The sequence below is a fragment of a genome, unplaced genomic scaffold, assembly GCF_019419815.1.
Source record: "Pyrus x bretschneideri cultivar Hongxiangsu unplaced genomic scaffold, Pyrus_bretschneideri_v1 Contig13, whole genome shotgun sequence".
NCBI classification, from domain to species: Eukaryota; Viridiplantae; Streptophyta; class Magnoliopsida; order Rosales; family Rosaceae; genus Pyrus; species Pyrus x bretschneideri.
In genome coordinates this window covers 2068605-2091206 of record NW_025999424.1, presented here as the reverse complement: position 1 = coordinate 2091206, position 22602 = coordinate 2068605, and the positions used below count along the sequence as shown (strand labels likewise).

The window sequence follows — 22602 nt, the reverse complement described above, 5'->3', positions numbered from 1 at the left end:
CTTGTTTTTGGGGATAAAACAAACACTATAGGGTTCAGATATTTGCTTGAGCATATTGCATGATGAGTTGTACCAATGTGTTTTGCTGGACTGCAAGGGTGACAATTCCAAAGAGGTTTTATTATAAAACTAAGAACCGATATAAATATCAAAGAGGTTATTCAAGACAACATTCAAGAGGTTATCAATAAAATAAATAAATTTTGACAAGCAAGGATTTATTAAGTACAAACTGAACAAATACATAAGGGTGTCACATGGGTACACCTTTTTCAGTGATCAATTTCTCAATGTGGAGATTAATTTACACAACTAATAAATAAGTTAAACCCCTACATGGCTACCAAACTAAGTGGAGCGGTAAAAATTTGCCACAAAGCGATAGAGGCGACAAATCTAACACCAAAATCACACAACAAAAAAGAGGTCCTCAATCCAAAGAAACCTTAACATAAAATAAAAGTCCAACATGGCCAAACTAATTGTCATTGTACATGTGGATTTGAGAGTGAGACATGCCCGAGAATAAGCAAAGGAACGCGTCCAAGTCTTGAAGTCATCCACACTCAAACTCAAAAGATTGAAATGGCACTCCAAAGCCAAAAATAAACTCCATTCTTGATTAAAACTTCTACGCATAAACCCATAAAGACACTATTTGAAAACGAGCAACACCGACTCCAAAAATGTACTAACAATGAACCATATATTTAATCACAAGGATTTATTATTTCATGTAAAGATAGTAATACGACTTCTTTAATTATCATTTTAATTGACTTTGATCAATTAAATTTATGCCAATGACAGTGGAAATTTGAACATAATTTTACATTTTACCATTGAAGTTTCAAACAAACAAAAACTACTATATATTCTTGCACCGGTGCTGGTATCACGTGCGATGCCATGAAACCCTAGTCAAATGACGTTAGCTACAAGTTTCGAAATAGAATATTAAAACAAAATATTTGGACCTAGTTTGAACATAGGGCAAGGGCCATCCAACCAATAACATAGGTCCAACTGCCCATCGCTTAATTGGGGGCCCACAAATTATTACTATGGCCTTTTTTTTAATTTTTTTTTTTTATTTTGAATTGAACTGGCCAAATTTTGGGTAAGGAGAGTTTGTCTCCATGAATTCATGATATACCAAAAAATTTTATTATTTATTTTTATACAACCATATTTTTTATTAATTTTATGATAGCCTAAACATTACAATTATTGAGTCACAATTTAGCATTAAACTCATCAAGAAATGTCAAAAAAAATTTAAAAATTTAATCACAAGCGAAAACAAATATCACTAGCTGTAAATAGGCAAACCGAAAAAAATAGTGTAACGATATAGGACTAAGAAGAGATTGATTTCTTCCCATGTAACCAAAACACAAAGATATCAGATAATTAAGTAAATTACAAAAAATCACCTCAATTATAAGTCGCATAACAATTGTATACCTCATATTTTAAACATTGCAATGTTACACCTCATCTTTTGAATTTATTGCAATGTCAAACATCCGTCAACTTTTCTGTTAAATGCTGATGTAGTGAGGGTAGGGCCCACTCCTTCACTAATTGAAATAAAAAATTAAAAATAAATTATTTGTTATTTATTTAACAATAAAAAAAAAATTTCTTGGGCCCCATCCTTACCTGGCAAACGAGTCGTGTCTATCGTGTTCGTGTCGTTTTCGTGTAACACCTGTTATCTTAACGGGTCGTGTCGTGTCGTGTCACACCCGTTATCTTAACGGATCCTTAACAGGTCGGGTCACTTTACCCAACGGGTAAAGTGACCCGACCCGTAATGACCCGCTATGACCCGTTAAGAAAGAAAAAAAAACAAAATTCTTAAATTTACACATACCACACATTGCCACATAAATATTACTTCAAAACATTAAAACACATTTGTCGTTTAAGTACTACATCTATACTTGAAAATAAGAGCCTAATAAACAAACATCCATACACTACTAATCTATTAAAAAATATTAAATGTGCAAGGATATGCAAAATGAAAGAGTTTTTGTTTTCAAGGTTGTGAAGCATTTCTTAAAAGTTTAAACCTTGCCAATGGAACTCAAAGCTTGCATGTTATTCATTTTACAAAATCCTCAATTTTCATCGATCATCATGACATAAGATTTTGTGGTATCCACTAGTGTAAATATTTTAAATTGAAGATCGAATTCATCTCTGAATGTTTGTTTTTTGCGATTTTTGGCGTATGCAATCTTGAAGCATATACAAACAAGTTTGACGGTTGGATGATTGAAATTATTTTCGTAGAATGCCTATCCCATCAAAATGATACATTCACTAACACTGGAGTTTATTTATACTTTCATTAAGTATAACATAAGATTTTGTAGTATCTACTAGGGTAAATATTTTAAATTGAAGATCGAATTTATTCATTGTATTCATATAGGGTAAGGGACTGTAGCTGTAAAAAATCATCAAAATCGGAGTTAAAATAACCGTTAAATCGAGATTTTTCGTTGATAACCGTCAAAAAGTTTTGTCCCATTACTTGATCTCTAAATGTTTGTTTTTTGAAATTTTTGGCGTATGCGATCTCGAAGTATATACAAACATGTTTGACGGTTGGATCGTTGAAACTAGTTTCATAGAATGCGTATCCCATCAAAACAATAGATTCACTAATACTTAAGAGTTTATTCATACTTTCATTAAGTATAATATAAGATTTTTGTGGTATCCACTTGTGTAAATATTTTAAATTGAAGATCAAATTCATTCATTGTATTCATATAGGGTCAATGAGTGTAGCTGTAAAAAATCATCAAAATCGGAGTTAAAATAACCGTTAAATCGTGATTTTTCATTGATAATCGTCGAAATGTTTTGTCCCTTTACATGATCTCTGAATGTTTCTTTTTTGCGATTTCTAGCGTAAACAATCTTGAAGCATATACAAACAAGTTTGACGGTTGGATCATTGAAATTAATTTCATAGAATGCGTATCCCATCAAAATGATAGATTCACTAACACTTAAGAGTTTATTCATACTTTCATTAAGTATAACATAAGATTTTGTAGTATCCACTAGTGTAAATATTTTAAATTGAAGATCGAGTTCATTCATTGTATTCACATAGGGTCAAGGAGTGTGTAAAAAATCATCAAAATCGGAGTTAAAATAACCGTTAAATCGTGATTTTTCAATGATAACCGTCGAAAACTTTTGTCCAGTTACTTGATCTCTGAATGTTTGTTTTTTGCAATTTTTGGTGTATATGATCTCAAAGTATATACAAACATGTTTGGCGGTTGGATCGTTAAAATTAGTTTGGTAGAATGCGTATCCCATCAAAATGATAAATTCACTAACACTTAAAAGTTTATTCATACTTTCATTAAGTATAACATAAGATTTTGTGGTATCCACTAGTGTAAATATTTTAAATTGAAGATCGAGTTCATTCATGATATTCATATAGGGTCAATGAGTGTAGCTGTAAAAAATCATCAAAATCGGAGTAAAAATAACCGTTAAATCGTGATTTTTCATTGATAACCGTTGAAAAGTTTTGTCCCGTTACTAGATCTTTGAATGTTTGTTTTTTGAAATTTTAGACGTATGCGATCTCGAAGCATATACAAACATGTTTTACGGTTGGATCGTTGAAACTAGTTTTGTAGAATGCGTATCCTATCAAAACAATAGATTCACTAACACTTGAAGTTTATTTATACTTTCATTAAATATAACATAAGATTTTGTGATATCCACTTGTGTAAATATTTTAAATTGAAGATCGAATTCATTCATTGTATTCATATAAGGTCAAGGAGTGTAGTTGTAAAAAATCATCAAAATCAGAGTTAAAATAACCGTTAAATCATGATTTTTCGTTGATAACCGTCGAAAAGTTTTGTTTTGTTACTTGATCTCTGAATGTTTGTTTTTTGAAAATTTTGACGTATGCGATCTCGAAGCATATAAAAACATGTTTGAAGGTTGGATTGTTGAAACTAGTTTCATAGAATACATATCCTATCAAAACAATAGATTCACTAACACTTAGAGTTTATTTATAGTTTCATTAAGTATAACATAAGATTTTGTGGTATCCACTAGTGTAAATATTTTAAATTGAAGATCGAGTTCATTCATGATATTCATATAGGGTCAAGGAGTATAGCTGTAAAAAATCATCAAAATCGGAGTTAAAATAACCGTTAAATCGTGATTTTTCGTTTATAACCGGGGAAAAGTTTTGTCATGTTACTTGATCTCTGAATGTTTGTTTTTTGCAATTTTTTGCTGATGAGATCTCGAAGCATAAACAAACAAGTTTAACGGTTAGGATCGTTGAAATTAGCTTCGGAGAATTTGTATCCCATCAAAATGATAGATTGACTAACACTTAGAGTTTATTTATACTTTCATTATGTATAATATAAGATTTTATGGTATCCACTTGTGTAAATATTTTAAATTGAAGATCAAATTCATTCATTGTATTCATATAAGGTCAAGGAGTATAGTTGTAAAAAATCATCAAAATCAGAGTTAAAATAACCGTTAAATCGTGATTTTTCGTTTATAACCGTCGAAAAGCATTGTCCCGTTACTTGATCTCTGAATGTTTGTTTTTTGTGATTTTTTGTTGATGTGATCTCGAAGCGTATACAAACAAGTTTGACTGTTGGGATCGTTGAAATTAGTTTCGGATAATTCGTATCCCATCTAAACGATAGATTGACTAACACTTAAAGTTTATTTATATTTTCATTAAGTATAACATAAGATTTTGTGGTATTCACTTGTGTAAATATTTTAAATTGAAGATCAAATTCATTCATTGTATTCATAAAGGGTCAAGGAGTGTAGCTGTAAAAAATCATCAAAATCGGAGTTAAAATAACCGTTAAATCGTGATTTTTCGTTTATAACCGTCGAAAAGCTTTGTGCCGTTACTTTATCTGTGAATGTTTTTTTTTTTGTGATTTTTTGCTGATGTGATCTCAAAGCATATACAAACAAGTTTGATGGTTGGGATCATTGAAATTAGTTTCAGAGAATTCGTATCCCATAAAAACAATAGATTGACTAACATTAGAGTTTTGTTATACTTTCATCAAGTATAACATAAGATTTTGTGGTATCCACTTGTGTAAATATTTTAAATTGAAGATCAAATTCATTCATTGTATTCATATAGGGTCAATGAGTGCAGCTGTAAAAAATCATCAAAATCGAAGTTAAAATAACCGTTAAATCGTGATTTTTTGTTTATAACCGTCGAAAAACTTTGTCCCGTTCCTTGATCTCTGAATGTTTGTTTTTTGCGATTTTTTGCTGATGTGATCTCGAAGCATATACAAACAAGTTTGATGGTTGGAATCGTTGAAATTAGTTTCAAAGAATTCGTATCCCATCAAGTTCAATGGTGTGTGTGTGTATATATATATATATTTATTAAGTAGATTTAAATCTATTTATTTTGTACGTATAATTGATTGGTACACGGAGTAGTACATTATGTGAGGCATTATAAAAATAGTGAGATATGTCATATTTGTGATAAAAAGTTAATAACTTAAAAATAAAAAAAAATTTCTCACCACTTCTATTAATTTTCATTTTCCCTCTCTTTTTTGTTTCCTTTTCAACTTCTCTTATAATTTTCACTTTTCCCTCCGGCAACCTACGGTGCCTACCTATCTTTCCATAATTCCCTCTCTTTTTTGTTTCCTTTTCAACTTTTCTTAACATTTTCCCTCCCTTTTTCTTCAAAAAGTGCGGCACTGCAGGGAATGGAATGAAATTATCAATTATGGAATCAAATCAATGGATGCATATTAATTAATAATTATTATAGTTTTTTATAAAATCTAATTCAAAATTTAATATATATATATATAATTATTATAGATAGTTAATATTTTGTGGGTATAATTATTATAGTTAAATTAATATATATATAATTAATACAAAATTTTTTTTTAAGGTTATAAAATTATAAAAATAATATTCTGCTTATCGTGTATCGTGTTACCCATGTGTATACCCGAATCAACCCGTTATCTTAACAGGTGCTTATCGGGTTACCCAATAACGACTCGATTCGTTATCGGGTTGACCCGAACACCTGTTAATTTCGTGTCGTATCGTGTCAGGAATTACCAGGCCTTTTCTCCCTCAACTAGAACACAAAACCCTAATTCTTATGCAACCTCCTCCCCCTTCCCGGCTGACACCCACAACCGCTCTTTAGTAACCCTAATTTTCCCATCAACCCCAATTTCTCTAATTACCCACATCGACACTCCCCACTCCCTACTATTTTTCCCCAAACTTCCATGGACTCGGAAAGGCTTACACTTTCCCGAGGGTACCCAGTTTTTTCCCCGCACGCCTCCGCCGGTACTGAGTTAGCTATGAAGCCCCAACCTCCAACTCCGATAGTCGACCGATTCAGGGCTTTGCTCAAGCAGCAGCAGGAGCACCTGAAGGTTTCGCCCGACAACGAGGTGCCCCCGTCTTGAGCGATCGAACCAATGGCTTGATCGATCCCGACGAAGTAATGATCTCTTTGTTCTCGTCCCATAGCGAGAAGTTGAGAATTGCGGTGACGCCGTACTCCTAGAGTTGGAGATCGGACGACGATAGAAGCTAAATCAACGACTTAATCGCGCCGTTTCAGGCGATTTTGAGCCCATTTTCTGACTTGTTCATGGCCAAGTGCCTGATCTCCATTGCCGGCTACTTCTGCTCCTCAATCGAACCGGTCTCAAGGACAGCCATGAACGGTTGAATCAGATTGTCGAAGTTGTCGGAATCGCAGGCAAATAAAAGTGGTTTTCCTCGTAACCCGAGAGGTCGTGGGTGACTGGCGGCGATGGGGGAGTGGGCTCTAATTTTGGTCGTGAAGGAAGGTTGGGGACAGGGGAAGAAGGGTTATGGGTTTGCATGGGTGGGTTCCATTTTTCATAAAAAATATTTAAATGATTTCATTTTAAAATTTAATTAATTTTTTAATCCACTTGGGTTAGGAGTGAGTCCATCTCAAGCTATGTCAGCATTTAACATAGAAATTGAAAGAAATGAGGTTTGATATTGCAACAAATTCATAAGATAAGGTATAACATTGTAATTTTTAAACATGTGATATGAGATTGTGGTTCGACTCATAATTGACGTAGTTATGTGTAATTTACCCCATTAAATGGGCTAGGCATCTAACAAGCCGACATGTTTTTCATTAAAGTAAGCAAGCACTCCAAATATTGTTACCAAAACTTCAAAATTACAATATATATGCAAGTTGCCTATAAAGGAGTTGAGCATTTGCATGATGGTATGGGTTCAAACTTTGTGTGTGGCTAATTTAACACCTAATCTAACAAAATCTATCGTTTGACAAAAGAAAAAGGTACAATATATATAGTATCATCTGTTAGTGCGAATCCAAGATTTGAATCTTGATTGGTATCCGTTTTAAAAGTTCTTAAGTTTTTTAATAGAAACAGAGCGTGAAACATTCGTGCTCGCGCTCAAAAGAAATTTCAGTTTACTCATTGAGGCATTTGTTGAACACTTGATGAGTGAGATCAAGAGATTTTTTCGAGTATAGTTTATTTACTAAGACATTTGTCTGACACTTATGAGCAATATCAAGAGAATTTGTTGAGTGTTGTCCTTGCAACCTGACAAGATATGCCTAACACCAAATATTTTAGAAGTGCAAAGAAAACAGTACAAAACAATCAAAGAATTATCGAAAAACTTTCACATGTATATTTTCTCCGAATAATCTTGAGACCCGTAAGTCCTAGTGTGCATCCGCCTTATGACAGTTGAAATTGAATACATACTATAGTAGTACTAATTAATAATTATCCCATTCAATACACATGCTGTAAGCAGTACACTCTAGAAAGGCCGAAGGAAGAATAACGATGTATTTTTCCTCCCTCTCTTTCTTGTTTATTACATACAATGCTTAAATATTACCTTATTAAACACCTTGCGAAACGACTGTTAATTAACTATAAAAAAGATGATTGACTTAATAAACGAGGGGTTTACTTCAATTCAAGGGCATTTGGTTCTGATGCCATGGATGACAATATCGGTGTAGCACTGGCCGCATTTTTCCTCGTTGCCGAATGTTCCTGGAGGAACGCAGCGGCAGCGATCGCAGCACGCCGTGCAAGCTCTCATGCACGGCCTCTTCCTTGAATGCTGCATGCACCTCTTCTCACACAATGGGACGCAATCTGACCACCAAAGTGTAATAAAACAAGTTCAATCACAAACTAACCAAGTACATTTAGGGTTTTTAATTCCGATAGCTAGCACACGAGTTACGTTTTAGTCCGTGAACTTGTTCACATGCAACGTTCTTAAGTTATAAGTGAACTTAAATAGAGTCGACAAACTAAAATATAACTCCTGGACGAGTTCGCGGGACTATAGAACCAGTTAGGCAAAACATTTTGTAATTAGTACAAAATTAAGGGTTTATATTAGTAAAGAAAACAAATTTTAGTTCCCTGTATGGTAGTGAGAAAACTATTTACCTGATTTGAACCTGACCGGGGGAAGTGGTGGATAAGTGGGTGGCATCACTGGGGGACTGACAGGAGTTGGTGGCTTCACTGGGGGGCTGACAGGAGATGGAGGCTTGGTATATGGTGGAGACGGTGGCTTGGCTAGTGGTGGACACGGTGGCTTGGCAAGGGTTGGACTGGATGCCTTGACCAGAGGTTGTGGCGCTGGTGCATTGCCATAAGTAAACTGAAAATAAAGAATTTCGCAACATTGAAGGTCAAAATTTCTAGCAATAATTGAACTTTTTGTTTAGGGTATATAATTAAAAGTACCTTAATCGAGAGTTCCTCATGATCATCAAGTGATGAAGCCTACAAAAACAAGGATATCAAATCACTTTAGACACGCCAAAATATATTGGAAATTAAACTGAAAAAAAATCAATAATACTAATTAATGAGGGGCAAAAAAAAAAAAAAGAAATGCTAGGGTTTGGAGGGATGTAGATAATTACCCTAGCAGTGAAAAGGAGAACAGTTGCAAAGAGAAGGAGCATGGTTTTGGAAGCCATTGTTAAACAGCTGGAAAGGTCAAGAGCTGAGAAGAAAGTACTGACTACTGCGATAGTGATGATTTTTGGAGAAGCAGGAAGGTGGTATAAATAGTGTTGAAAGGTTGGGCTGGTCAACTGCAGAGGCAGAAGAGATACTTACCTACACCAATTAAGTCATTTCATCAATATTTCGAATTGATATCGCAATAACATGTTTAATAATTAAACACATGAAATTATATATATATATTATATATATATTTTTTTTGAAGGACATGAAATTATATTATTAGTTTAATGTTCAAGTTGTGTTACCTGATTAAGATAAGTCTCTCTCAAACTAAGAGAGGAGATAAGAACATCACTGAAAAGGTTTGTCTCAAAAATATTATACTGTGTCTTGCATTAGAGCAACTCCACCCGTCCCAATCATCCTTACAATTGCGTGATTCAATCCTCTACCTCAACAAAACTGCTTCAGCCCACCTAAATCAATGGAGCTATTTAGTGGGCACAAACCACCCCCACCCCCAATTGGGCCATTCTCTCCAACATGTCCGCCTGAGTGGATTTGACATCAGTTACGTTTTTTTATTTTTTTATTTTTTTATTTTTTTGCGTCTGACTAGTGGGGGAGCGTGAGTCCACTTAACTTCTGTTCACGTAGGTTGTTGGATTTCTTAGAGATGGTCCACATTAATCTTCTTTTTTTAATTCAAAAAAGAAAAGAAAGGAAAAATTGTGAAAAAAGGTTGAGCCCGAGTGGCACAACCTGGATCGTTGGATTGCAAAAAAATGTAATCTAATAATCTATATTATTCATTTAAATGTTATAAAAGAATACAGAAAAATTGGAAAACATTAAAATGAAGAGAATTTGAAATTAGACATAATATACTTTTTTTTTTATTAATAAAAAAAAATTTAATGCCAATTGTTCAGGTAATTCATTATGGGGTAGAGATGCTCTCAAGCAATTATTGTTCACTAAGGCAATAATTGTCAATTGCCCAATAACTCGGACAATTATCGTCTTAAAGAATGGAGTTGCTCTTAATAGTTCGGGACTCAGCCTCAATTGTGTATACTTCGTGTAAGTAAATCACTTCAATATTGAAGGAGGACATGCTATGTATATGTATTTCAAATTCATTATACATTATTATTTTAAAAATAAAAATAATAAAATACGTGTTTTTTTTTAAATGATAATAAAATATGTGTTTGATTTAGAATACTATAGTATTAACTTGTAATATATATATATATTTATTTATTTATTTAGACAAAGGGGAATGTATGCCAGCTGCTTAATGAATGTGATCATCACAGACTCACAGTTCCCATATACACCGGTTAGGGGTTTGCCGTCCCAAAATCTGACTCGAGAGTCATATATTTCATTATTTTCATCTCCTCGTACCACTGTGTGTGTCATCCCAAGTAAATTAATATCCTCCACACGAGGTCTGCACATGAAAAAAACTTGAAACAAAAGTTATGGGAACTTTTTACAATGCACGATGATATATTTTAAATGTTTAAATCCCTTCGGTTTAATATCATTAAACTTATGATTTAATAGTTAGAAAATAAGAAAAATAATGAAAATGATTTGAAAATTTTGAGTTTTAATGATAAGGAAAAAATAAAGGGTAAAGTGAATAGTATTAGGATTGATTTTTTAGTGTAAAAATGTGATTTTTCGTTAAAATGAACAGTACCGAGAGCTTTTCGTTAAAGTTCCCTAAAAAAATAATGATTTTATCAACATATTTTTATCTTTTTAATTCATTCAATTCGACAATTAAAAATTGAACGAAAAGGTTGATATTGCTACCCCTGAAAAGTTTTGTGATATCTTGTACTACAAAACACCATATATTTTTTAAGCTACGTTTCCTCTAGTAAATTTCAGTAGTTGATCTGATCTAATCGACCTTCCTAGCTTGTTTACTAGATTCATTTGTGTTTAAATAACATAAACAAGCTTAGGTTCTGGGTTTATGCCTTCTCTCCACTTGTCATTTCAAAGCTCCTTTTTAAAGAAAAAATATATATTAGATTTGAACATGTTAGACTATTTCCAAATGAGATATCAAATATGTCAAATAAGATCAAAGTGTTCTTCAATGGATATCTCATATATGATGTGGCATGTGAGTTATTTGACTCATTGCTTTCTAACTATCTTTTTTGACAGCAAACAAAGGAGTCAAATATATTTAATTTAATTTTTTAATAGTGTTACTAGACCCACTCCATTGTCCTATTTTTCCATCCACATGATAATTACACCCATCATAAAAAATTAAAAAAGTAAAATGTAATTTTCCCTCCCACCATTATTTCCAAAATAACCCAAATATATATATTTTTAAATAACTCTAATATATCTTTAAATGATATTATAAATAAATAAATAAAAATAGAAAAAATGAAAGAAAATGCAAGACATAAGACCTGGACATTCATCATGAGACCCCGGATCCCCAAACCACTCTTCTTCCTTTTTTGTCAAAGCCGCAGATCTCACACCCAAGTCTCTTTTTCCTCCATTTAAGTTTCTCACCTTCATCTAGCACACACTCATTCCTTCCTCCAACCTTTCCGTCGTCGATTCTAACTCAAATCTTTCCCAACCTCTTTCCACCAAAGATATCACACCTCACCTACCATTATTTATTTATTATTTTAAATTATTTTTTGTTTTTTCAAAATTTTTGTACTTAATTAAATAGGGGTTTAATAGCCTTCTTTTAAAAGGATAAATATTTTATTAACATTTTCATTAAATGGTGGGTGGGGAAATAAGACATCAGGGTGGGAATATCAGCACTCTTTTTTAATGCATGAGTCCCATTAACAACCAATAGAATAAAAACTAAAACTAGCTAATTTTGATTATTTTTTAATAATTAACGTAACTCTAGGCCCAATAAAATAATAAAATAAATATTTGACACATCCATTGGAAAATAAGAGGATTTAGCACTTGTATTTAATTTGCCACATCAGCCATCAAATAAAATTTTGACATACTTTATTTGACATCTCCTTTAGAGATGCTTAGGTTTAATTTAATAAACAGCTGGTTTTTGAGAAAGACGCAACAAAATTGACTGGTCACCTTAGAATTGATTAAACAAAACTAGAAATCATAGATTACAACTGGTTTCATTTATACCAATTGATGAACACGTGTTTCAAGTTTAGGTGTAACTGAGAAATATATTATTACGCTTATGGTACGTTATTTACAATAAAGATTATATGAAAATGATTCACTATTATACATGTGAGGTCTTGAGCAACGAATGTGGAGACCTGCCATATGAATCTAGTTTAATGACGGAGGTGGAAGCGATACGTGTGGCAGTGTTGATTTGTATTGGTAAGGGCTTTGAGGGGGTTCATATAGGGTCAAACTCCAAATGTCTTGTGAAAATGCTTAAGGGAAAAATTCAACTTGATGTTGTGATTGAAGGCATCTTCTTTAATGTTAAGTGTTTGAAACAACAATCGAGGTTAGTAGCTCCTCGTGTTTGTAACAAGTCAACGTATCTAGTGGCTTCATTTGTTGCACGGGAAGAAGGTTTCGTAATTGAAATGGTTATGAATTAGAATGGTTATTTAATATTTAAGCTTTTGATTTAAACATTTTCATTCGAGTTTAATTAAATTTCTTACTTTTGGAAAGAAAAAAAAGTGTGTATAAGAAGAATGCTTTCTTGCATAAATGTACCAATTTATGGTAATTAGGATTGGAGCCTTCAATTAATATTTTATGCGATCCTCACAAATTTTTATTCAACACAACTAAAAAAAAAGTTGTGCTGTAATGCTATAAATAATACTAAAAAATTGGGTCCAAATACAATTTTGTCTAGGACTCGGACTGTGTTTAGCATTTTGCTCCGGCCTTGAGCCACCGTGTAAGCAAAATTTTTGTCTCGTACAATGTTCGATTTGGATTCCGAGTCTCTATATTTAGAATTTGTACATCTATTTGCATTTTGAATTATCTTTACTATTGTAATTAGAGTAATACTAAGTAGATTAAATTTTTAAACAAAATTTGCAAAACAAATGTTGTATCACCAATATAAATAAAGATGTTAATTTCAATCACTTTAAATTGAGTTTTCTCTTTTTAAGAAAATGAATTTCCAAATAGACATTTACCCTATTGCAGTTAGGTTTTGTTGTGCATCTTCCTCTTCGTGCGTGTTCCTCAGTTTTTTCTGTCGTCTTTCTCCTCCTTCACTGCTGCTTTTTATCCTGTTTGTGATTTCACACTTGATGTCTTTTATGATTTTAAACATCAATTTGACAACAATATATAAACCCAACTTCAATTTTCCATCAATTTGGCAAAAATGAAGATATCTTATTTTTCTCTTCAATTCTAAATTATCTATATTGATCTTTCAAACTTAATTGCCCTTTCTCTCCACAGCAATAACAACACCCAAGTTTTGCCTCTCTAAATGAGGTCGGTTGTATAAATCTTAAAAAGTCATTGTGCTTGATTTTGCACTAAGTCTCTTTCTCTCCACAGCACTCGGGAAAAAATTTGTGAATGACGGATAAATACTAGAAAGACTAAATTCGTAGACTAAATTTTATAAACTAAATGACATGAAAGTTAATAATTAAATTATTATTTAAGAGTTGATAAATATACTCATTTTTTATTAATAACTTGTCTTACATTAATAAATTCGGAATGTTACGAAGACAGTGAATACAGTAAAAGCTTTTGTATCGAAATTAGCTAAGTTTCCGAAATATTATTGCTTGAGCCTTGCCTCGCATTTTTGGCATTCCCAGGTTAACTTTGACAGTTTCATTCGTACTAATATGAAAACAGCCATGCATGCATGGCTCCTTCCACTAAGCCATGCGCAGTATTGTGCACCACTCGCAGTCTCCCACATGAACTGGTCGACCAATTTAAAAAAAAATACTAATGTCGCTAATTAAAATTAAAATATGATCGGGAAAATTCTTATGATTAACAGTTAATTAATTAATAGTGTATATCATTAATCAACAAAGCAAGGAAGTCATACCGATGGAGGAAATTTGTCTGCCTACAACGAAATTATTTTTACTATTTTGGTTTAATTTCAAGATGAATGATTTTAACCCTACTCACTCTCACCACTAGACTAACTCCAATGATATCATGACAATTTTAATACTGGGCTGGAGAACAATTTTGCGTGCTTCCATCTTTATACATAAATCAAGGCTGAAGGAAGTTGAAGTTCTACCATAAAATCAATTGAAGTAATCCAATTACTTATAGAGGTTTTTGGTATAGACCCAGTTAACATACACAACTTTAATTAGTAAAATTCCGTTTTAGTTTCTGTCTATTTTTCCCTCCATTAACCTATAAGAATTATTAAAATTCTTAATTTATGCATTTTTCTTTCTCTAATTGGATTTTGAATTATTAACAATGATAATTACCTATTACTAAGATATTCAAACTTTACATATGAAAAGGATTAGAGTCTACGTGTGAAAAAAATATTTAGCAACCTTATCAACCTATAACAAAGGTACAAAATATTGAATATTGTTATCTACTCGTGGCACTTCTTTACGTATGACGAAGATACTTATTAAAAAAAATTAGTATTCGGTCTTTAGTTACTAATATTTATTGATTGAGACTTTATTAGTTTTCAGATTTTGATCGAAATCCCTAATATTAATTTATTAATGAATTTGCATGTCTTTTACATAACTTTTTAAAATAAAATTAATAATTGATTTAGGGTTTTAATACTCACACCCTTATTAAACTCCTAATTAATTTTCAATTCAAAACATTTCCAAAATAAAAAATTAGAATAAGTTTGTACCCATTAATTTTTTATAAAAACATTTTTAATTTTTTAATCTTAAATGTACCCATTCATATAGTTTTCAATTTTTTTCTAATTTTAAATGTATCTATTCTTAAATATATCAATTTGTTATATATAAATGTTGACACACCCCAATCCAAAAATTGGGGCGTGCTGGCCGTCACGTGAGGGTGACGTAGCCAAGTGCGCAATGCGGAAGTAAAAGAGTGAAAATACGAGAAAAAATAAAGTTGACAAGATAATTTACAATAAAAAATCAGTGAGTGATAGCGACAAACATGGAAGGAGAAATGCAAAGTAAAAGTTCGAGTATCCTAGTTACAGTCCAGAAAAAAAACAAACACTACACAATGAACTAGAAAATCCTACATAGAGGGTGCTCTGTTAGAACTACCTCGATGCCTCTTTCGTCACCCACGTCCCCACTACCTAAAACCTGGAGGAGCGCAAAACAAAAAACGTAAGTGTGCAAAAACAAAGTTTGTTTTTCAAACCATTTCAATATCAAGTTATAACCCCTTTCTGTAAAACCTGTATACTTTCCAGAAAATATTATACATACTCGTATATCAAATCATGCTAAAACGATAAAGCTCAAATATGTCGTGTCATAATATCCAAACAAATAATATAAGCATCAAGCAGGTGAGATAAAACAAATCATAATATGCCAGTAATATCAATATGTCAGCCGGAGTCACCTAAAGTGACCTGTATGGCTGAAACTATAGCTCATTAACCATTATCCTACACACAAGTCGGAACCACCTAAAGTGGTATGTACGACAGGGCTGGTGTATATAAATACGTTGAGTGCTACGATCACGTGAAGGCTGTGTGATCTATCACAAGTCACCTACGAGTCGAAACCACCTATAGTGGTCTGTACGACAGGCTGGCACCTACCTTGGATCCAATGTGAGCGTACGGTGCGGGAGGTGAATGATCACGTGAAGGCTAGGCCCTACTTTGGCGGAGCACAATCACCGAGGTGCAGGAATATAAGCTATAACTCAATTTCATCAACACCACATCTATCACTAATAACATACTCACCTGACTTACCTGAGTGTCCGTGGCACCAAAGCATAACCAACACAATCACAATAATAATATCGACAATATTCGACATGGCATTTCAATTATAAAACCATTAAAACGTAATTTTTGGAAAGATACCAATCATAATATATATACTAAAGACAAAAGCCCACTCATTGATTCATAGAAGGATCGTAAGCCCCGAGCCTCGCTTGGCTGCGCTCGTCCTCCGGATAGTCATCACCTATATGTGAAACAACTATATAAACGTCAAATTAACGCACATAACTAACCTTTGGTAATAACTTCTCATATATTGCTCAAATGGGGTGTTTGAATATACCAACAGGCTCTACTTAACCTCACGAACATCCTTATATTTTTAAAATAATTTTTTGACCTCTCACGCGCCGGCCAAGCTCGGGCACGTGCCGGCCACGCATGTGGAAACCCTACCGCCATTAGCGAATATTCCGCTAAAACCCTAACAGAAGTTAACGGCCGTCACCTGACGTCATTAGAATATTCCGTTAACTCTGACGGAATATTCACCTCCTTCTCTAGTGAGCCTCGCCGGTCGCCGCCGTCAGCGCTACCGTCTACAACTCGAAATTTCGTCGGTTTCTGGAAAAACTTCAAACCTTAATATCTTCTTCATTTCTCAACCAAATTCCATGAAATTTGTACCAAAATGAAGCTTACAACGAGTAGAACAAAACCATACCACTTTTGGAACTTAAATCCAACAGAATCTCGCTGGAGAAATTCCACAAAATCCGGACAACCTGCAACTCGATGAACTCGAGCTTCCCGACGTTCAAAACACTTCAAAATTACTCCCCAAGCTTTGTGAAGACGTCATAAAGCTTCCTACAACCTCAAAACTCGATGAAACCTCCGCGATCACGAGTGCATGAACAGTGCACCAAAACTGGGTTCTCGAGTTTTCGAAGGTTTCAAGTCCAACCAACACCACCAATCGACTCCTGAGCTCGAAAGGAATCCAAAAACACCAATAATAAACACGATCTGTGCCAAAAATGGTTGGATGGAGGTTGTTCGTACACTTGCAAAGGAAATGGAAGAAAATTTGAGAGAGAAAAGAAAGAAAGAGTCACAGGGGAAAGGATGAGTGTGTGGTCCAGATGGCAACCCACCAACCAAAAACAAAACAAACCAAACACCCTACAACGCCAATTAATGTCCAGGAGTAAAATCGTCTTTTCACACCTACGGTACAAATAATTCGGGACGGGCTGTCAAAAATGTATCATTTTTTAATACAAAAAATGTACCCCTTTTTCATATAAAATTCATTCAAATTTTTTTAATCCATTTTTTAAACTTGTAAATGGCACATTCTATTTTGTTGATTTGAAAATGTATCCATGTGTAGTTTAATGGAAGAAATTTAATATGTTATTAAGCCTAATATCTTCTTCTTTTTTTTGAAAAATGTACTCATGTTTTGGTACAATATTTTTTTGGTTAGTTTTGATGAACGTACCCATGTATGTATGTGTGTGCGCGTGTGTGTGTACACAATATATTAGAGAGTATACTTTATCCTTTAATGTTTTTAATCCTATAAATTAATTATGGTTTTTATTTAAAATCCCATTGATATAAACAACTAGAAATATCAATTTTTAATTTAAAATATAATAACCTACATAAAAATATATTATTACATTAATGTCAGAGACTTTAATAAAAAACTGAAAACCACAAAGTTTTAGTAAAAAAAAAATTAGTAGTTAGGGACCGCATCCAAAGTTTTCCTATTTAATATTATTTATTATCTATAAACTACTATCTACATATAAAAAAAAATTCGAGACATTTTGTTGGAAAATAATAGAATTAGAATTTGGGCTCAGCCAATTAGAATTAGGTTTTTTCAGAGATTAGGGTTAGTTTATTATAAATAAGGTGCTTTGTTATTTAGTAAAGAATAAGTCAGTCAAGATGCAGTCTCTTTTGTTTATGTACCCTTCTTGGCAATTCCGTTTAATAAAGTTTTATATTCAATTTGTTTGTTGGTTACTCTGATATTCAACTTTGTATCAGAGCAGGTTGATCCTTCGGGTTTAATATGTTTCTGTTTGTATCAGTCTGTCCATCTCCGTTTGTTTTACCAGTTTCGTTCCGTGGATCCTTTTTCGTTTTCTGACTTGGATTCATTGTAAAAAAAAGGTAAAAGGTAGACAATTCTATTTAGAGTCACGCCGACGCTGGACCGAGTCGAGCCATCATCTGCCGCTGTTACCGTATCCGTTGTTGCCTGCAATCCCGACCACCATCCGCTGCTGCTGAATTGTCACCGTTGTACCACTGACCCGCGGTCATTCCTGCCTGATTAAGCTGCACTTGCTCGCACCCACAAGACACCACTAACCCAGGAATCCGATGAGTCCACCACCTTTGCACTGCCTCCTGGACTCACTGCCGCACAAAACCAAGAAACATGCTGCTGTTGCTGCACTCGCATCAACCCCATACCATGCCGCCTGCAACATGAAGATTGAACCCGTAGGCATGGACGGTGCCAATGAAGGCTCATTGGCCCCACTTAAGTAATTTGTTTGTTTAGTTGCAGATTACAATTATATAATATACACAGGTTATCTTGGAAAAAAATATATCCAACATACATTCATTTTACTTATACTCCATATCAAATAGTATATGAGCAATAGTGCTCTTATTCTATAATTCAAATCCAAAAAACCCTCTCCCGCCTATCATGTACTTATATTTTTCTCATTACTTTGCCACTTTCCACTATTATATTGAAATTTTTGTAACATTGGAATTATGATATATCATCATTTGAAACTATCCTTAATATCATATTATGTATAATCATACTATAATAAGATTTTCTTAGTTGTTTTCGGTTGCCCCCATTAGAAGAAATTTTTGGCTCCCTACCTGCTATAGGTTACCCCTACTGACTCGCATCATCATTAAACTATCGCTAGCCTGGACCACATCTCCACAACCTCGCATCCTACCAGCATAGTCTAGCGTCTGCCTTAAGTTCTTAGTACCTGACCTGATTGTTGGTACAACCCACACTAGTACAAGACCATCGTTGCTTTACCACATCTGACTATGGCCTGGTTTGGCACTGAGGTGATTCTGAAAAAAGTTGGTATAAAAAAAAGCTCGGAGTTGTTTTTGTGTTTGGTAAACATTCAGTTTCAACTTTTTTTCACAGTTTTTGGTGAAAAAAAGCCAAAAATAAGAAGCTGCAAAACCCAGAAAAACCGGCTTTTTTTAATATCTATTTTACATAAAAGTTTACCAAACACTATAATACTGCTTTTTTTTTTTTCAAAAGCACTTTTACAAAAAAGTTTACCAAACACTCTGCTGCTTTATTTCACAGTTATTTATTCTCACAGCACAGTAGAAACAGCTTTTTTTCAAAGCACAACAATACCAAACCAGCCCTATGTCAGGGTTTGACTACTCTAGAACTTAATAAGTTGGGCCATTGTTGGTCTGTTGGGCTATTTTATTGGATTGGACAGATAAAATGGGCTAAGAAGATAAAGTTGCCTATATTGGGTAGTTGGATTTTTGTTTGAAGTATGTGATTCGTTTGAAGTGTGATGTTGCCTACTTGGCAATCACTCCAGTGCTTGGATTAGTGACTACTCAAGTGATTACTATCGAAGTTTCCGTCTTCTTGTTTGTTGCTGTCGGGTTATAGGAATCTCGTCGTTAAGTGACGAGCTCCATACTTCCAACATATGTTTGCCGAAATTTGTATCTGTTATCATTAGTGCATGTCCACTTGTAGCGGATCTTACCTTGTCCACTCGTAGCGGACCCTGTTTGCATAATTGCCTATCCGCTTGTAAAGGAGCTTGTCTGTCCGTCAAAGTCTATTTGGTTGTCCGCGTTGTGGAGCCTGCCTGTCTGTCTATCCAAGTTGTGGATCCTGCCTGTCTGTCTATCCGCAATGCAGAGCCTGCCTACCTGTCTGTTCGCGTTGCAGAGCCTGTCTGTTTGTTCGACTAACGAAACTTGCATCTACATCTACTTGTTAGCAAAATCATATTGTTTACCGCTATGAGTTTGATGGGAGGTGTTGGAAACTAATAGATTTAGGATTTGGGCTCAGCCCATTACAATTAAGTTTTGCTAGAGATTAGGGGTAGTTTATTATAAATAGAGTGCTTTGTTATTCATTAGAGAATAAGTCAGTCAAGATGTGGTATCTTTTGTTCATATAGCCTTCTTGGCAATTCCATTTAATAAAGTTTTATATCTAGTTAGTTTGTTCGTTACTCTAATATTCAACTTATTTCACCACTACATACGTATAGAAAATATTTAGCATCATTATCTACCTAACAAGGATACAATAATTGAACATCGTTGTCTACTTCTAGTAGTTATTTCCTTATAACAAAGATGAAATCAGAAAAAAGTTCATTAAAAATATAATACTATGATGCAAATATCATAAAAGAACATCGACAAGAGCAAAATTTAAGAGTATTTGACCCAAAAAATTAAGAGCAAGGATAATACAGTCATCAAAAAGATAGTCAAAGGGTTTAATATAGAAAATTTCAAATTTTTTAGTTTTTCCTAAATTTTGCTAAGCTTTTGGGTTGATATTAAATTTTCTATTACTTACAAATAGATTCAAGCTGGTATTACTCAAAGGGCAGCCCTGCAATCAGAACATAATATAAAAAGACCGCAGTAATTTCAAGTATGAGCGTATTTGTTGCGAGTATCAATCGTGCATTGGGGAATGAAAAGACTTTGTATGTACTTATAAGTAATTGGACTATTTCTTATATTGCTAATTGACTTTATGGTAGAACCCTAACTTCTTTGATATAGATATTTGGACTATATTTATTGATAATCAACTTTTTTAAAGAGGAGAAAAAATGGCATTTCTCTTAAAAAAATTAAAGGAGTTTTAACAAAAAGTCCACGATACTGTTTACTTTAACGAAAAATCATATTTTTACACTAAAAAGTCAATCCTCGTACTATGTACTTTACTCTTTATTTTGTCCTTATCATTAAAACTCAAAATTTTCAAACCATTTTAATTAATTTTTCTAAAAATTAATACGTACCTTGTTTATATTGAGATAAGATCCTCGTCAATGTGATCCTCGTTAAATGAAGGTGGCTTCAAGTTATTGAAAAAGAATAACAAAACAAAAATATTTGGACCTAGCTTGAACATAGGCCAAGGCCCATCTAACCAATAAAATAGGTCCCCAGAGGGCCATTGAGCAATTGAGGGCCCACATACTGACCAAATTTTCTTTTTTAATTCAAACTGGCCCAAATTGGGTAAGAGAGCTTGTATCTATGATTTCATAATATACCCATTTTTTTAGGGAATTTTAACGAAATAGTCTCGATACTGTTCACTTTAACAAAAAAATAATAATTTTACTCTAAGAAGTCATTCCAGACACTATTCACTTACAACACCTTTTTGTTATTTTGATTAAAACTCAAAGTTTTCAAGCCCTTTTCATTATTTTTCCTTTTTTTTTTAATCAATTTTTATACAAAGATATTTTTTGAGAAATTTTTTTTATACTAAGATATTGAAGATGGAGAAGTAACCTAAACCACATTCAGTCACAATTTAGTATTGAACTTATCTTGAAAGGTTGAAAAACTTAAGAGCCCGTTTGGTATTCCATTATAGTTCCAAGTTTTTAACCAAAAAACTATTTCTCAATTCACAACTCAAAAACTTGTTTGATAAGCCTGTTTTGTGAAACTTAGAACTCCAAAATAGCTAAAAAAATTAGCCTAAAATTTGAGAACAACAAAAGTCTGTTTTTACTGAATTTTTTTCTTCTTTGCAACATCCGCAAGACCTTGGCGTCGAGGCCAACGACACCGAACATCAACTGAGAGTAACTAGTGATGATGAGAGATATGTTTTCGGGATTAAGAGAGATTCTCCGGCGACCGTGACATGTATCTTTCCGGCGACAGAGATATTTTCTTCCCACCATCCGACCCACCATCCTCTCACTCTAATAACACAAATGCCCCAACCTTACCTCTTTGCCATTACCAAAGCTTTATTTCAAACTCAATTTGCTCAATTGCAATGGCAACATTTGAAATTAGCAACCCACCACCATATATGTGAACAAAACCCACCTGAAGACAACATGATTTCATAGTATGATGTGTGAAATTGAGAGTTCCAAATCAAGTCGTCAAGATATTGGGTCTTGGTGAGTATTTTCCGGGTCGTTTATCGGATCCCCACCCGACCTTAATATCCTCCCTCAGCCACCGCCACCTAATGATTTTGTATAGACAAGTTTTTGAGTTACATTGCCTAAGTCCTTTAAGATTAGATATCAAATAAGTTTTTGGGTTGTAGAAAAAACTGTTATGACAAGAAGTTCATCCGAGTTGTTTTTGAGAATTATAAATTTTTTTTAGTAGGATACTAAATAGGCTCTCAATTTTAGTATATAAATGAAAATAAATACGACTAATTATAATAGGCAAACTGAAAAGAATAGTGTAACGAGATAAGAATAGAAAGAGATCGATTTC

The 22602-nt window shown here is 33.5% G+C and overlaps 1 protein-coding gene across 1 annotated transcript; it reads right to left on the bottom strand.

The window, feature by feature from the left end:
• Positions 1–8085: 8085 nt before the first annotated feature.
• On the bottom strand, positions 8086–9115 carry LOC103939639 (gibberellin-regulated protein 14-like). Its single transcript, XM_009349746.3, has 4 exons — positions 9059–9115; positions 8877–8915; positions 8574–8790; positions 8086–8270 (listed from the first exon to the last, which is right to left on the bottom strand). Exons 1-4 carry the CDS (start codon positions 9113–9115, stop codon positions 8086–8088), a joined length of 498 nt encoding a protein of 165 aa, XP_009348021.2.
• Between the last annotated feature and the right edge of the window lie 13487 nt (positions 9116–22602).